Source organism: Ammodytes marinus (assembly GCF_949987685.1).
Source record: "Ammodytes marinus genome assembly, chromosome: 8".
Classification (NCBI taxonomy): domain Eukaryota; kingdom Metazoa; phylum Chordata; class Actinopteri; order Uranoscopiformes; family Ammodytidae; genus Ammodytes; species Ammodytes marinus.
Window position 1 is genome coordinate 23,282,834 of NC_137212.1, and position 16,824 is coordinate 23,299,657.

Genomic DNA, 16,824 nt, shown 5'->3' on the forward strand with positions numbered 1-16,824 from the left:
TGAAAAAAAAACGAAAAAACAGACACAATGAAGATCTATAAATCAGACTTCAACTGTCAATGGCACGAATCCGAGTTGCAAGTCTATTGCGTGTAAAAATTGTGAGGGGACAACTGCCTTAATTCCCCACCGCTGCCTTTGACGATCCAGAAAGTATGTTGGTCTCTACTGCTGGTGCTGTTGAGCTGCTGTGAATCCAGGCCTTCACTGCAGCCCAGCACAACTGAGCAAAGCTAACTTTGAAAATCCTCCATTAGTGCTGGATTGTAACTCAACCCTGTTACTGTAGCTACTCAGGCTCAACAAGAAATGATCAAGCTTGAATACAAACTCTGTTTGACAAGGTTCTTCAGCCTTAATGATGACATAATGCTGGCCTGTTCTGTACTGTACAGTGAAGTGCTGTGTGAGAGTGCAATCAAAGAAAAGGGGTTTATGTGTCACAGGTGTCCAAGAAGGACAACACCGCTGCTGGGTGTAGTTATGATGGACAGAGAACTATATCATCAACTGAAATGTTACTGGATGACGTGATTGTGGAGACGATGTGAGTGTGGGTGTGTGCAGGCATGTGTGTATGTGCTTTTGGTTGTGTGTTTTCTATGATGGAGCCCCAGGGTTGGGTCCGGGTTTGCTGCTTTGTCACACCAGACTGCCTCAACACACAGTCACATACCAGGGGCCTCATTTGTGATCATGATATACTGGAGGTAGGGTCCTTTATGTAAAGATGATTTAAAAACGGACATATTGTCAACATACACACATTCTCAGAGCTACTTTGCTTCTTACATAGAATAAAAAAAATGTCGAAACACAGCGTGCATTGAGAAGAATCTTATATGAAGCCTTAAGGCTGATTTTTTCTTTTCTCCCCTAACTACAGAGCTTCTTCCTCGCTGCCTTTTGAAAAGCCAGTGATGCCTGTGTTGAAGACAGTCTATCTACAGTAAAATCAAGATTTATTTCCTGTGTCCTCATCTGATCCTATTCATGAGGCAAAGAAGCACGGTTAATTTATAAGTCATAAAATGAGTCTGCCCTCAGTGGCTGCAAGTGGACAAACCAAGCCCCAAAACGTCTTTATCCAGTCAGTATGTGTTGTTTAAAAACAAAGATTGTCGTGAAAGTGTACGGTATTTATACTAAACAATTTAAGGACTGAGTTCACCTAAATTACATAAACCTTCTGTCTTTAATCTGGCAGTATCTAGCCATGCAGATTTAATCTGTGTCAATAAATTGTTCCTCTCAAAGAATTCAGTTGGGGATCAGTGAACATTTTTCAGAGATCACAGCTTTGAAGAACTACACTGAAACAAGGCTAGGAGTCTAAAGCCATGTTAGCAGCTCTGTGAGGCTAAAGCTTTGAGCTAAGTGCTACCTTGCTGGTATTGATTCAAAAACATAGTGCAAGACAAATTCAAATAAGTCAGTTAATCACCAAAGTTAACACAATTCATCCTCGCATGGCTTATAATACCATTCTTTTCAAAAACAGCATCCCTGTTACCCTGGAAAATCCACAGAGTTTGTTATCAACTGTTTTGATAAGAAATATGTCTTCAGTAGAAAAGTATCTATAATGAAAACTGTTTCTACAAAGATGATTTCTTGATTTTTATCAATGCAATTTCTCAAAGCTTTGAGCAAATCAGGTGGCTTTCCATTTATCTCAATTGCATTGGGTGGAGGCTGGAGAAGCTGCAACAATAAAAGTTTGGGTAATTTGGGTGAACTGACCCTTTAAAAAGGTCGGTGCAGTATTTGGTTTACACAGACATACTGTCTCTTGTGCCATTACTATGAGCATTTATAAATCGTGTTTTTATGAAGATTCATTCCATGAAAATGAGAACCAGAGTGCAGCGTACAGAATGTGAACATTTCACAATCACGTAGAATCTGAAAATGTTGCTTATTGTTTACTGTTTTGTTTTTTTTCTATTCATGCACACTCCAGTGAAACGGGTCATTCTCAAGTGCTGAGCAGGTCCAGTTTAGACAGAGATGAAGAGAGAAGGAGTGTGTAACTACAGTATCTAACCCATGCTGCTCATTACTGCTGGTGCCAACCGAACGAGCCATATCACTTAGAGAGAAACACACACACACACACACACACACACACAATCTAGAATGACACAGGAGCCTTGATCACTACAAGAAGTGCTCTGCCTGTGTTTCGCACGCCCTGCAAACACACTCGTCATACAGATGGCATGGATGTCGGATATTTTAACAACAAGCATATTGTAGCCATGACACAGGAGCGATTTGTGAGGCAAACGGCAGCGGAGAACCCACACCGACAATCAGGGGAAATATCTAGAGCAGCACTTTTAACTGGAGAGACTTAAGTACGCAATCTTTATCGGTTTCTGATTTTATTCAGAGAATTTAGGCTTTTATAGGGTGAACAAAGCAGAAATATTTTAAACGTTACCCTGAGTGAAATAAAGTGTTAACGAAAAATAAATTTTTACTTGACCATGAGGTCACACAGTCTGCTTTCTGTGTGTATCAGGGCCTCAAGTGTCTTTTACAGTAACAGCTGTGCCTAAGGACTATGGGGGTAGAGTGGTACATGGCCCCTTCATGAGGAGCTTGACTTGATAATTTCTACTTGTTCTGCTGATTGACTGGGGGTCTAGAGCAGCTATCGGTTTAAAAATGGTGTTTTACAGTGTAATAACATGAAGGACAGGAAACTGGCGTGTTACAGTCCTATCTCTCAGACTGTCTGGCTTTTGCATGCAGTGTTTTTAAAACTCATTAAAAGAAAATGCCAAAAAATATCAACGTGTGAATGTATTCTTGTGGTGAGGTTTGCAGTTCACGCAGAGTTTTAAATTAGACGTGGTAGATTTGTAAATGTGCAAGAATAAATCACGAGTCAGACAATATTGTGCAACTGCAGTGCATTGAAGCCTGAGCTTGAGCTGAGAGGCCTTTTCCTGTTTGAAAGTTTTTGCGTTTTAGTGTTGAAAAAGGTCTGGGAGGAGATACACAATGAATTGGACACAATAATTAATTCAGAAAAAGTTCAAGGAGAAATGTTCTTTTATAAAAGATTCACATATTGGTAATTAAAATAATAAAGTTATTAATTATACCCGCTTTCGCCTAAGACAAATAAAAAACATTAGCTCCAAAAGAAAAACACCAGTCAAATTGTCCATTCCATGGTTACTTTTACGTAAATAATGTCTCTGGGACATTTGATGGAATGAGTATCAGACACAGCTTGGCCTTATTCAGTTACGCTTGAATACTTTTTGCCAATAAATCAACAGAATATATTTTTTACATGAACACATAAAGAGCTGGATGTTTATTATAACTGGCTTTGAAAAGTTGTCTAAACTCCTAATGAATGAGTGAATAAGTTAAACAGACAATTCATTTAGATTGTATAGATTACAATTCAACTGGTGCTATTATTTACACCCGAGATTAAAATGATTTCAAGTTGTACACAAAATGATCCTGACCACATATTCAAACTGTCCTCCTCACTTCAAAAATCAATATCTTCAAATAATAACCTCCCTGTTACAGCCTAGAGCAGTGGATCTGCAGTGGTCATTCATGCACCCAGATACCTGTAGAACATTAAACTCCACCAGACCCCAGACCAGTGAAACAGTTCTGTCACTGAGACACAATACATGTTATCGAAGACTACTCAGTGACTATATGTTGCCTGGCAACAAAAACGGTGTCCAAAAATAGCTGAACAAAACACGAGAGCCATAATAACGGAAACAGAACTTTATGGTGACCGCAGTTACCATAGTCTAAAGGCTCTTGGTGCATTGAGAAGATGAGGGGTGTTTTTTTGCCCCGAGTTGTGCCTCCCAGGCAGACAAGTCCATTAAACTGTGTACTAATCCAAACTCTGCAGCAGGCTTGAACCACAAACCATGGCCCAAATGCTAACCTTGGCCTTTTGAATGTCAGAGCTAGTGTACACAGCTTTAGATTCAATTTACAGCTCAAAGGCTCATTTCAGGGGGAAAAAAGGCTAATATTGTTCTTTCAGAGGTTAAAAGTGGGAAGAAAAAACAAGAGTACCATTACCTTAAGATACTGCAACTCTAAACTGAACAAGCTAACAGCATGGGCTTGTCAAACTACATCTAAACAATTGTGGTTTTGGAGAAGATTTACAAACTCCTACCCTCTTTAGTCCTTTGCTGTATAGGTGTGGCAGTATTAGTGACTGGCAGTCAAACAGGTTTTCACTTTACACAATCATTCGGTCATCAATCGAGAGAATGTCTTCAAATGTGGCGGTACGGCAGCCAGAGGTTATATTTATACAGTGGTATAGAAATAAAGAAAAACATACAATCCTGTTTGACCACTTTTCCTCATTGGTTACCCTTCACAAGAAGCCAAAGGCACTTTTGGTGTTTGAGACCCAATTCACAGCGTTGGGCATGCTTTTTTTGATTTTTTGTCCTAACCTTCATTTTCACTCTCCCTGTGCTCCGTTCCCAAACTGCTTACCTCGTCTCTTTCCACTCCTCCTCTGCTCTCATTTCTTTTTTTATTTTGCAATCACAATATAATAGAGACTTTTCCACTCCTTCTTCTCCAGCCCTCTGTCCTCCTTTCACCCTCCGCGTCCCCAACGCTTCCAACCGGGGACCTCCTACTGCTGCTATAGTCAGCCGTGAGTTGTCCTACGCCCTGCTGGGGTTGGGGGATGTCTTGCCTTCGTAGCCGTACAAGAAAGTGGCCGCGATGACCAAAATGGCCCCCATGAAGAACACACTGTGGATGACAGCAGACGAGAAATTGGGATCAGGAGAGAGAGAAAAAAATAAGTAAAGGAGAAGCAGATGAAGTGAGGTATTGAAGTGTTTCCCCATTTACCCAGTGGGGTCAAAGTCCTGTAGCCAGAAGTAGGAAATAAGAGTTGACAGGATGATGGAGAGCGATGTAGCGAAGCCCTTGAGGATGTTGTCTGCATACTTGATGACCGCTGCTATGACCAGACCGCCCAGCGCCTGGAGAAACAACAAACACAGATGGACAGAGGCACATGACCTGTACTGGCCGGCAGGGAGTCTCATCTCCCAAAATAAAGAGTCTCTCACCCCAGAGGCTTGGTAATAATATTTGACAGCTCTTTCTGGGAAACATAGCATGTTGAATGGCTGGCAGTGAAAAGAACATGTGCTACCTGCAATGCTACGACAGTCCAGGTGACCGTGTTGTATCCCTGGAACATTCCAGACTCTTTCACCCTCTCTCCATCGTAGGCCAGCATCCCAAATAGGCCAAACACCAGGCCAAACATCCCTGCAAACACACACAGCTAGAAAATAAATGGGTTCCTGTCCAAAGATTGCATCCAGAAGTCTGATTAAATTAAAAGCTCAAATGTTCCACTTTAGTTAGAGAGAGAAATTGAGATGCTAGCACCGAGACCAATGTGTACTGATGCCAGATTGCGTATGAAGTCAACAGAAAGACACAAGTGCATAGAAATTCCTCCGAGGATGCAGAAATTGAGGGAAAGGCACATCCCTTCATTAAGTGCCAGAGTATTTAGGAATCTAGCATTGCTTTATAAAAGTACAGAGACAATAGGTAAACGGGATAAACAAGTTCCTGTTGAGTCAGAGGCTGGGTTAGCACGCAAACACACACAGACTGCAAACAGAGTATGTTGCTAGTTAGCTTAAAGCTAATGTTTGAAAGGACTCTGTTGTCTGGGGTGAATAAACACCAATTGCCAACATTGCCCACAATGGGAATGCTAACATGTTAATGTATAGAGGGAATAATGGTTTTCATTTTTACCGTCGTAATGTATCGTGTTAGCATGCTCACATTTGTTAGCGCTTCAGAAATGGTCACATAACCAAAAATAACAAAACAAAAAACTAACAAATTAATGGACAATTTTTACACCTCAGCTTTTGTTTTAGCGAGTTTTGAGAGTTTATTAATACTTTATTTATTATTTGCCACAGTCTTTACGCAAAAGCTAACTAAGCGCTTCACAATCGGCGTCCAAAATATAATTTCACAGCATGTACTCCCAACTATACTTCAATTTTCTCCCGTAATTTCCTAAGAAGGCTGTAACTGACAAATATTTTCATTTTTAAATCAATGCAATTGTTTGTCCACTTATTTACCTAGTTACCTTCATTTTACATTACCCTGTAAGTAATAGTATTACAACTACTAACAACAACAAAAACACACAGGCACAGCATTTTCTTTTCTGCTTCCGTTGCAGATCTAGGCTCCACCATTTAACGCAGGTGAGAAAGCTCTGAGCTCACACCAGGAATCGCAGGAGACTTACCACATGCCTCACACGCTCCAGAGTAAAAATAAACTAGACAGGAACATTCATCTTAGGAGAAGCATATCGAAGGTAAAAAGGCCAGCTGGCTCTCTGTGAGCGGGAGGAAAGATTGGAAATATTGTGCACAGGCAAGAGCTCGCTTCAGAAACATGGAGGTAGTGGCTTTTTTCTATTTGTTCTCACATCACGTCCGCATTGTTCCTCCATCGATGGAAGTGCTTAAACATAACTTTCCAGTGTTTTGAATGCAAGAATAACTAGTCAAGAGGATGAGGAGACAATGGATTGATTGGACTGACCTAGCTGGATGTTGCGGACCCACACGCTCTGTTTGCTCTCCTTAAGAATCTTCTCAAAGTAGACACCAGCGAAGCCACTGGAACAGCAGGCCACCAGAACCGCTGCCACACCCACAAACTGGGAGCCTGTGGAGGGGGCCTCCTTCTCAGGGGATGCTGGAGACTCAGAGGGCCACTGCAAACACAAGAGAAACATTTCAGATTATTATAAACGCTAAATTTCAAATTATATTCCTGAATTAACTTTTAAAGCTCCCATATTATACACTTTTCGGTTCTATTATACACCATATTATATGGTCTTAGTGGTCCCTAATACGTTTTTCTTTAATTGTTTGCTGAAAAAAACTTTCAGATAATTTATTGTACTATGCTGATGTTCAGCTAATCTCACAATGGCCTATTTTTTAAAAAAGAGCTGCAGCTCCCCTCGTAAATATACAATCTTTGAGCTCCCCCCGCCCCCTGTCCGGAAGCGAAGCCAGATACGCCTCGCCCTCTGTCTGTCAGGGCCGTGGACCAATAAGAAATAGGGGTGTGGGCTGCACAGTGGAAGCTTCTGGCTTTCCAGTTTGTGAGGTCAGAAGAGGGGAGAATTCTGACTGGAGTATATTGGGTGGGGGAGGGGTGGTGGTTTCAGAAAGGGGGAGAGTGAGAAAAGGAGAGTGTTATTTTTTTAAATATTTTGGCAGTCTGTAGGCACACCGTGGACCCATGGATATGTTAGAACACATTTAAAAAGTGCATTTAGCATAATATGTGACCTTTAAATCAAAAAATCAACTAGCTCATTTGTTTTTAGATATATTTTTCTGTTCTCTGCAGATGGAGATATTATCACATGATGCAGTAACAACTTTTCACATAACCCTTAAAAAAAACACCCCTGACGATACCAGATGAAATGCTTACATATGATACGTGATGCAAAAGTTGAGATATAATACAAATATCCAGGAACAACACAAAACTGTTGATTTTATGTCAAGTGTGCCTTGCAATTAAACAGTGTTAGAGGTGTTAGTTGTACTGTGAAAAGAAACAGCTCAGAGGACGCGAAATCCATAAAACTTCCCAGTATGTACTCGGTTAGGCCTGAACTGTAATGGTTAAAAAAAAAACACTCAAATTTCACTCTGAATCTGTGAAGTCTGCTTCCTGGATTTCACACAAAAGACACTTTACGGCAGTTTTTTTCCCCTCACAACTTTGGCAAGTTGCTCCTGCGTAATGTGCTGCAAGTAAGCATGAACAAAAATCACCTGAAAAAGTCCACATTTATTTGGATCAAAACCATTCCTCATTTTGTGAAAAAAAAGAAAAGACAATTATTTTCTGAGCAGATTCCAGCCGGCTGTTTTAGCTCGCTCATCTGTTTGAAGGAGACACACTATTTGCAAACAGATCTACCAGCCATGTGTTAATATGATATTTGATGTGATGACCTGTTATTTGAGCACTCGGAAAGGTGTCACGGATAAACCAATCATATTCCATAGGCCTGGTGACACTGAGAACAGTTTGGATGCAAATGTTGTTACTTGTCTGATGCCGTAGATTTGTGAAGGTGTATTTTCATGTCCTCCTCCCCCTCCTTGCTGTGCTCCTGTCTGAGTGCTGAGCCAACATTAAGATCACAGCCGGTGTAATAACAACCGACTGGCATTTCCTTTGTTTTGCCAAGAAGAGAGAGGAGGAACAGACAACACTTATGTGTAAATTAGTGTTTATCCAGTGTTGCAGTTTAGGCATTGTGATTTTGTTTTCTTTTATTTATTTAACCTTTATACAATCATCTAGCTCCTACTGATATTAAGATTTGATTTCCCCCATCTGTAAACTGTAGAACTCACTATAATGAAATCACACTTGCAATAAGTAAAGGTTAATTAAACATGGTGTCTCAAATGCCACATTCTCCTTTTTCTTAGATTTAAAATGGAATCTTTCAGTATGATTCTAGTTGATCTTGGGGTAGATGGGGCATGTCCTTATGGAATGACATGTGGTGCCATTGTGCTGCATACTACACTTTGGACAAAAGCGGATTGAAGTTGGTCAGAAGAACTTTAACAAAGTATGCACTGCAGGGTTTAATGGACAGATCATTTCTCTCAAAGTGGTTATCATCATCTGTTCAAACATGGCTACTGGCGACAAAGATACACGTGTTAACAATAACGGTAACCAATAATCTCTGCCGGCTACTTAACATGTCATACTCTCCAAAGGACGGTGAGTCAGAATGCCGCAACCCTGTTGATTCTGAAAAAGCAGTTTGACTCAAAATATTTTGATCTACACCGCGGGACGTGGCAAGGTTGCCCTTTAAGCTCGCATCACTGTTGGCATCGAGCAGCTTGTGATTGCCATTATCACGTTTATATTGGATCTCATTCCTGGATACTTTTAACGGCAATCCTCGGTTACGGAAAGCATTTTTTTAAAATGCCCTTGCAGCCAGGAGGAATGGCGCTTTCTTAATTTTCAACACTATTACTTGGCAGCAAATACTTACTGTGTGATGTATTGGCTCCACTTGCTTTTGATACTCCCATTAGTAACCCAGCCATAAAACCGTCTCTTCTATTCCCTCCTTCACTGGCTGATGGTGCATTTCAGATTTAGTGAGAGAAGGCTTGAATGCTGATTTATTAGGTTTTAGGTTTGACTTATTAGGCCGCTAACCTAACTTGCTATGAGGCTGATTGAAATTGACCAAGAAGCACTGCTCCTTTATTAATAAACTGCTTTGGAAATCTCGTGGAACTGGCGATAATCTCTCGATAGATTCTCACTGAGGGAATCTGTTATATTTGCAAACTTGTTGATCCATATGTGAATGAAAACGAATGAAGCCGTAAAAACTACAGCAGTGTGAACTGTGACTAGCACAACTGCAGCATAGACATTACTTGAATATGAAATGAGGTAGGCCATACAATCCTTTAGATTCTCTTTAAAGGTGCAGTAGATTACAACCACATACCATGACTGATGCCTCAGGGGAACATGAAGGCCATGAGATCTATTTATTTAAGTGAACTGTTTGGCACTCCTTCCTGTCAAGTGACCGTGTCACATAAGGACACAGCTGCAGGTTCGCTAAAGCTGCTCCACAGTAGACATCACATTTGTCAGAAATGACCAGGATATTTGAAATTGATAAGTCTATTTATATTTTTCACAGATATTATTCGATCAATAAAATGTATTTGACTTTGATGTGGCCAAAACAAAAAGGAATTTCAGTACTATTTTCCTTATGGGAAAGTGTCAGACCTAAATGCAATTATTATTATTTTTATAATTATCGAAAGCGGAAAACCAGTTCCTTTTGAGTGAAGTAAGCAGCAGCGATCGGTTCATTTTCTGCAAAGGCAAAGAGTCAAATGACGCTTCAAATGCCATCTTTCATAGGAAGGAGCACAGAGCCTGATGAAGACGACTGGGGTTAACAAATCAAGTTGCTAACCAGTCGTATAATACTGATTATCCCTGAGATTAAGGTTTTTTCCAGCCAGTGAAACACACACAAAAAAAAGCCGGGCTATGCAGAACTTCTTAGTACATCCCTCAGCCCTTGTGTTGGTGGACTTTTCTGATTATTATTTTAAAAACTTTTTTTTAAAGCAGCTGCTCAGAAGAACACCTGAGTGGTTCTGTGTGCAAACAATCCCTATATTCTTTTTTTTCTCCATAAATAGGAACTAGCTATAAAAAGGACTTTTTCTAGAGATAGTAAACAATGCTATTTTCATTTTCTACTCCATTAAGTAAAAAAGACAGGAGGCTGAACTGGACCTGCACGAGAGCCACTCCGGCCATAAGAATCAGCAACGAGAGCCACTGGTAGACGCCCAGTCGGCGGCCAAGCATGGACACAGAGAACAGAGCTGTGGTCAGGATCTTCAGCTGGTAGGTCACCTGACGGGAACACAAAGTGGGAAGAAGACTGTCAAAGAAATTCCATGAAACAAAATGGATGCTCTTATTGCTCAGTGGCTCAGAAACACAAAGCAGCAGCAGCAGCAGCAGCAGCAGCAGCAGCAGCAGCAGCAGCAGCAGCAGCAGCAGCAGCAGCAGCAGCAGCAGCAGCAGCAGCAGCAGCAGCAGCAGCAGCAGCAGCAGCAGCAGCAGCAGCAGCACACTTTCTGTTGTACCTGGTAGGTGGCTGCGTCCAGGTTGGACAAGGCGACGTACAGCAGGTTGTTCTGCAGTGTGTAGATCCCCGAGGGAATGGCCAGCTTCAGCGTGTCTATGGGTTTGTGGACTATTTCCTGACGAAGGATGCTGTTCAGAGCCCGCATGCTGTAATCTAAAAGGAATTAAAAACACAAACAAGTTAAACCACTAGACAAAAAAATTCACTTCGGAATCTAGTCAGGTGTGGCAAGGTGTGATGAATGTCAAATAAGCTAATGTCATCGGGTATTGAGGTCATTTGTATAAGATCTGTACATGTCTGTGCATGTGTTCATCCTACAGCAAAGACGCTAGTAATGGAGTAAAGTAAAAAGATTAACGAAAGGGGACAATAGTTCGGAAACACTGTTAATGTTGACTTAGGGCATGTTTCAAGAGGCAGGAATTAGTGCTACTCTTAACTTTTTTGGAGAAAACTTGAAATGTTACATGAGTCCAGGTGTATCTATTGAATGCAATGCTTGTTTTGCACCATACATGTAAACCAGGGTATTTACTCTCTCTTTGACTGGACAGTTTGGGATTTTAATAATCATTTTGACAGTTTTAGACTGTATTTAATTAAGGTGAAGTTCTTGAGCGGTCGTTTCTGTAAATGATAACATTAAAAAAAGTTTCGAACTTTGGATTATTTGTTCAGTGAAAAAAAGGTCAATAGAAAAACTCAGGTATTATATCAACATTACTATAAGACGTTTATAAGATTATCCAGTCTTAGCTTTAAGTCTATCACTGCCCTCAATCTTGTTACAAGTTATAATTCATATTAACTATCTAACTAGCTTAAACTAACTATTATTGTGCAACTTAAATGTGCAGTTTTATGAACGTTGGCAGAATGTTAACATGATTTTTGTAAGTAGGGCTGAAACATCACATGTTAGTCACATGGTAATTAAGGTGAAATGACAGAGTGAAACACACAAATGACAGAACAAACGTCAACTGTTTGCAGCTTCTCAAACCTGGTGCATTGCTGATCTCTGTTTTAATCGTATAATGTTCTGGGTATTGGACTGTTGGTTAGACAAAACAGGTAGGCCTACATAGAATAGCCTGCATCACAATGGGCTCTAGTAAGTGGTGAAGTCACGTTTCACAATTTCCTGACATGTTTTGAAGACCCAACAATGAATGTATTTCTTTATTAAGTGATCGTTTTGTTATGATATGCATCGTGTCCCTCACTGTGTTCCTTGAAGACGAGCAGCACGCAGGCGATGATCTTCATGACCTCGGCCACCACCACAGCAGAGGAGGCCAGGTATCGTGGGCCCTCGGCCTGCAGGGTGCGGGAGTACCGCATGGTGAGCACCAGAGAGGTGGTCTGGAACACCAGCACGCCCAGAGACAGGTACTTCAGCTGGGATGAGGCCATGGCCACTCACTGGTCGCTGGGAAGCTGGACACAGAAACGACGAGAATTACAAATATAGATATAGATATAGACAGTACGTATTTAAGTAGTCCGACTTAAAATAGTTTGTGGGAGGTGGGCTAATACAGACCCACAATGAGGAATAAACAGTTTGTAACAAAGAGAGACAGAGGGAGGCTCTCACCTTTCTAATTTTCCTTCAATGGCGCTTTCAAAGCAGCCTCACTGGCGTTCTTATGTATCCCTCTCCCTGTCTTTCAGGCACACACACAGATCAGGTAGTGGAGGCTCAGCACAGCTGTCAAAACAGCAGCACTTCAGGTCCTGGCATCCACTGACCCGAATGTCTACCGCTAAGAACTAAACATTATCCTATCAGGGTTCCCACATAAAAGGACCCGCCATTAAGGTTTAGGTTACCGTCGGAGGATTGAGGATAAATTATACCGAGAGGGAAACAAATCTTATAGTAAATCAGTTCCTTAGGTCCATGGTCAGTCAGATCCTGGATGACTTCCGTGTACAGATTTCTTCCTCGTCTTCGCCTTAAGATTTCCGGTGAGAACCAGCGCCTCCTGCTGGACTGGCTGTAGAACTGCCCCCTTTATTTTGTATCTGTAAAAAGAATTAAGTCGGTGAGAAGAACTACAACCTCTCTTTAATTTTCCACTGATTGAGTGAGCAGGTGTGCTGCCTCAATCACGCACAGGTGTTTTAATCAGTGGGCAGCGTAAAGGCAGGAGCAGAAACCTCAGTCTTGCCCACCCCCCCTCTGCTTGCTGCCATGTCATAACTTGGTTGCTGTCATGTGTGTGCTCTGTTCTGCCATGTCGTAGATCTTTTGCCTTTCTGTTGCTGCCATGCTGCTCACCTGTTGCTACGGGTTAAGTTTCTGGACAACGCTTGTTGTAGAAAACAGAACTATTGACTTTGACAATAAGTTACATTAGAAATATTATTTCCAAATTGATATGGCATATATTATATGCCTATATTAGATTTAATAGAAAATATTAAAAACAAATATATTCTTTAGATGAATAGGCTACAAGGATAAGTAAATCATAATAATTTTTTTCTTTGTAATAAATCCTGCTTGATGCTTATAGGACTAGGCATAGGTGAAACCAATGAACTGACAAAATACACAGCATAATTCAAAAGAAGACAAGTGAAAAATCTATGAAGAGATCTGGGCTTTATTTTATTAAGCACATTTGGTTGATCATTTGGTTTCTTGCAACAAACAACCTATTTTATCATCAGTTTTAGTTCTACCTTATACAAACATGGTGACAACTACTTCATATGGCATGTATATTATAGGCTATTTGGTTAACAGAGGAAAGTACAATAATAATAGAAAAAATATATACAGAACATAAGACACATGGCCTTTCATATAAACAGAAACTGACGTGATCAATTTTGTGTTGTGAAACTGTAGGCACATCATGGACAACAAGTATAGAGAAAAGCACACTGGTGTGTCAGGTACTGGGATATATGTGAACCAGGAATAATCTGGTTCCTTCACACAGAAACTTGCAGTAGTAATTCAAACCCAAACAACATTTCTTGGTATCGGATATGTGTGCTGTGTCCAGTTTAACAAAAAAGTATTTGATAGATTACAACACTAAATGAAACAAGGACAACAACTGACGTGAATATTTGCACAAGTTACCTTTTTGGCAAAAAACTAAGCATAATTTGGTCTCGGAGAAACTGATATTCCTTTTGAAGTTTCCAAAATGAAACAGTGAATGATTGTCTGTGTTTACAGAGCAGTCACACAAAGCTAAGATCAACATCAACTTTAAGAAGGGAGACACAAAAAAATACTTAATTAAACCTTATTCACCTCCAGACTTGGTTTATGAATCATTAAAAAAGGTGCACATATATACTGATTGTAGTTTAGCAAAAGGCAAAACTGGTAACACGATTGTGGAAGAGAAAACATTTAGCAAGAGGCACTTTGTAGGTAAAAACACACATCTCTGTAACATTCAGAATCATTTGAGAAGTGCGAACAGAATTCATATAAAAAAAACAGAAGCAGACATTTTCAAAAAGTCAACATGTCTTTGCCAAATCGAGCTCAGTAATAACAAGCTGGATCTGCTGTAAGTCTATGTACATTTCATTATACAACATACTGAAACTAATGTTTGTCTTTGCATAAAGTTTGTCAAGCTTCTGAATGAATCCCTCAACAACACATGAAGTATTGTGGCAAGATATGATACTCAGCCCAAACAAACTCCAATGTTTTTTTTTCTTTTGTATTTCTGTAACAGTAACTGCCTTCAAAATATGGGTAATGCACTGTGTACTCACTGCACTGCTACAGCATGCAAGGCTGTGTTCAGACAGATGTTTGATGAAAACACTTATGTCAATCTAAATACATTTAAGTTTCCACAAGTGTAGAGCTATTTAGTAACAACATGCATCTGAGCGCATATCTATACAATCTATCATTTTGTTTGTCTTTCTAGTCATGCAACAGCGTTTTATAAAATTCCCCCTTGAGCACATTAAAAACCAATGCATGAATAAAAAAAAACATAGGGCAACAACTAGGTAGCATGAGCTGAGTGTGACCCATTGTATTACAAAAGTAGAGTGAATTGTTTCAACAAGGAGTTAGTATTGGCAGGCTTATCACATTGAACAGAGAATAAGGATAGCATTTAGCGGAGTGTCCATCTCAACAGTCTGTTTCTGACGCATTAGCAGCCGACCAGCATCTGGCCAGCAGTTTCTCCATGATCCCTCCATTAATAGTTTGTGTTCCGGCGCCGAAGACCGAGAAAAAGAACAGTTTTGACTTGGCCAAGCAGACGATGTTCAGCTGGGATCAAAGTGAATACAGGGAGAACATGATTTTTAGCTAGAGACAGGACAGCTGACTCAACTCTTTTTGGTATTGAGAACTGAAGCTGATACTAATCAGTAACGGTTTAGAAACTATAAACACAGTTTTCTTAAGTGCAAAGATAGAAGAAAACATAAAAGGGGAGATATATAATGAAGATCATACAGAGAGAATTTACAAGAAGAAAGAAAGCATTTTTTAGGTTGCTATGTGTTGTTACTTAAAACTACACAGAACCCCAAAGTCAAGTCTATGTATGCTTTCCTCGGGCCGGCTTACGCAAACACCTGCATGTTTCCCAGCTGAGGCGCTTGGGAGGCCTGCTGCATCTGCTGCGACGGCGGCTGCATCTGCGCCTGCTCTGGAATGTGTGTGTGGTGTGAAGAGGGCAGTGCGTGGTGGGGGTTCCCCAGAGGGGTGGGGCTGGTGGTGACGTCAGACCAGTCCGAGTTGGAGTGTGGGGAAGAGGACGACCAAGGGTCTGGGGACTCAGGTGATGGGGTGAGATACGGGTGCTCGCTGGGCGGGTGAGCCGAGTGGCCTGGGGTGGTGCTCTCTGAGCCGGTGGTGGTGTAACTGTGCTGGGAGGGGGGCGTGGGGTATTTATCCACCGGGCTCTGCATGGGCGGATAGGAGGGCAGCGGCCGAGACTGCTGGCCCTCCATCCCCCCATGGCCGATGTGGGGGTGCTGCAGGGTGTGGGAGATCCCGGCGTGCGCCATGCTCATCTGCTCGGGCATCTGGTACATCATGCTCTGGGAGCAGTGGCGGCGGCCTGCTGGACCCTGCTGGTTCTGGGTCTGCCCCTGGGACTGTGTGACCTGTTGTACCTGCCCCGGCTGAGGCTGCTTCAGCATGGGCTGGCCTCCTCCAGGTGCCATCATCTGGAAGGTGACAATGGGCGGCAGCTGCTCCCTGCTCATGGTGACGTTCATAGGAGTGAGCATCTGTCCCTGGCTGTGGTGTTGGCCCATGCCTGGGTGAGACCCGCCCATCTGGTGCGACACCAGGCCGAACATGTGGCCTCCGTAGCCGTGCTTGGTCATGCCCACCCAGCCCTGCTGCTGGCCCAGCATGTGGCTGACTGGGGGAAGCATGGGCCTGGAGGTGGGGCTACTCAGGAGGGGAGGGGAGTTAGCCGTGGTGGAGCCGGCCCCCGACACGTCTCCTGTGTACGAGTGAGGTGATTCCAGGGAGTCCACGGGCGACATGGTGACGGAGCTCTCTGGAAGTCCTGTGGCTGCCTTGGCTCCATTGGTGTTTCCTCCTCCATTTCCTGCTCCCACTGTAGCGACCACCCCCGGCCCCTCTCCTCCTGCAGGCTTCTTCCGTCTCTTGGCCTTCATGTCTTTCAGCTCCTTCGCTCCTCCTCCCACACCTCCGGCCTTGGCTGCCCCTCCTCCCCTCCTGCTCTTCTTCCCCTGCGGCCCGGGGCGCATGCCGATGAAGCCTGCTCCGTTAGCCCCGCACATAACCGAGGAGTTTCCCCCTCCGCCCATGTGGTTGGGCCCATTGTGTGGACTATGGACCAAGTTGTACTGGTCCAGCAGGCGCACTATGTCGTGATGCATGCGCTCTTGAGCGGTGTCGCGCGGCAGCCGGTCCAGGTGATCGGTGATGTCACGGTTGGAGTAATGGTCAAGTAGAACCTGAGCCGCCTCAAAGCTGCCCTCTCTGGCTGCCAGAAACAGCGGGGTCTCCTCCTTCAGAAAACAAAGAAAAA

At 42.3% G+C, this 16,824-nt stretch overlaps 2 protein-coding genes across 2 annotated transcripts in view; both read right to left on the reverse strand.

Annotated features, from left to right (window-relative positions):
- Window positions 1-3,059: 3,059 nt before the first annotated feature.
- LOC307254089 (UDP-N-acetylglucosamine transporter-like) lies at window positions 3,060-12,721 on the reverse strand. The gene is made up of 8 exons (XM_080032334.1): window positions 12,402-12,721; window positions 12,028-12,241; window positions 10,797-10,951; window positions 10,438-10,560; window positions 6,634-6,808; window positions 5,195-5,313; window positions 4,885-5,018; window positions 3,060-4,782 (listed from the first exon to the last, which is right to left on the reverse strand). The coding sequence occupies exons 2-8, from the start codon at window positions 12,215-12,217 to the stop codon at window positions 4,692-4,694; spliced, it is 987 nt and encodes a 328-aa protein (XP_079888460.1). The 5' UTR covers window positions 12,218-12,241; window positions 12,402-12,721; the 3' UTR covers window positions 3,060-4,691.
- A 679-nt stretch (window positions 12,722-13,400) lies between these two features.
- notch2 (notch receptor 2) overlaps window positions 13,401-16,824 on the reverse strand; it is a 43,350-nt gene continuing 39,926 nt past the window's right edge. Inside the window, exon 35 of the mRNA XM_080033370.1 lies at window positions 13,401-16,804. Within this exon, the coding sequence (XP_079889496.1) occupies window positions 15,377-16,804 (1,428 nt within the window). The 3' untranslated portion in view covers window positions 13,401-15,376. The remainder of the gene's footprint in view (window positions 16,805-16,824) is intronic.

Bases quoted from the DNA above. Each gene is read 5' to 3' on its own strand.
- LOC307254089 (XM_080032334.1), bottom strand. From the start codon at position 12,217: ATGGCCTCATCCCAGCTGAAGTACCTGTCTCTGGGCGTGCTGGTGTTC. The intron at 6,809-10,437 runs GTCCAGTTCAGC...TTGTGTTTGCAG, and splicing joins CCGGAGTGGCTCTCGTGCAG to TGGCCCTCTGAGTCTCCAGC. The intron at 4,783-4,884 runs GTAAATGGGGAA...TGTCATCCACAG, and splicing joins CAGGACTTTGACCCCACTGG to TGTGTTCTTCATGGGGGCCA.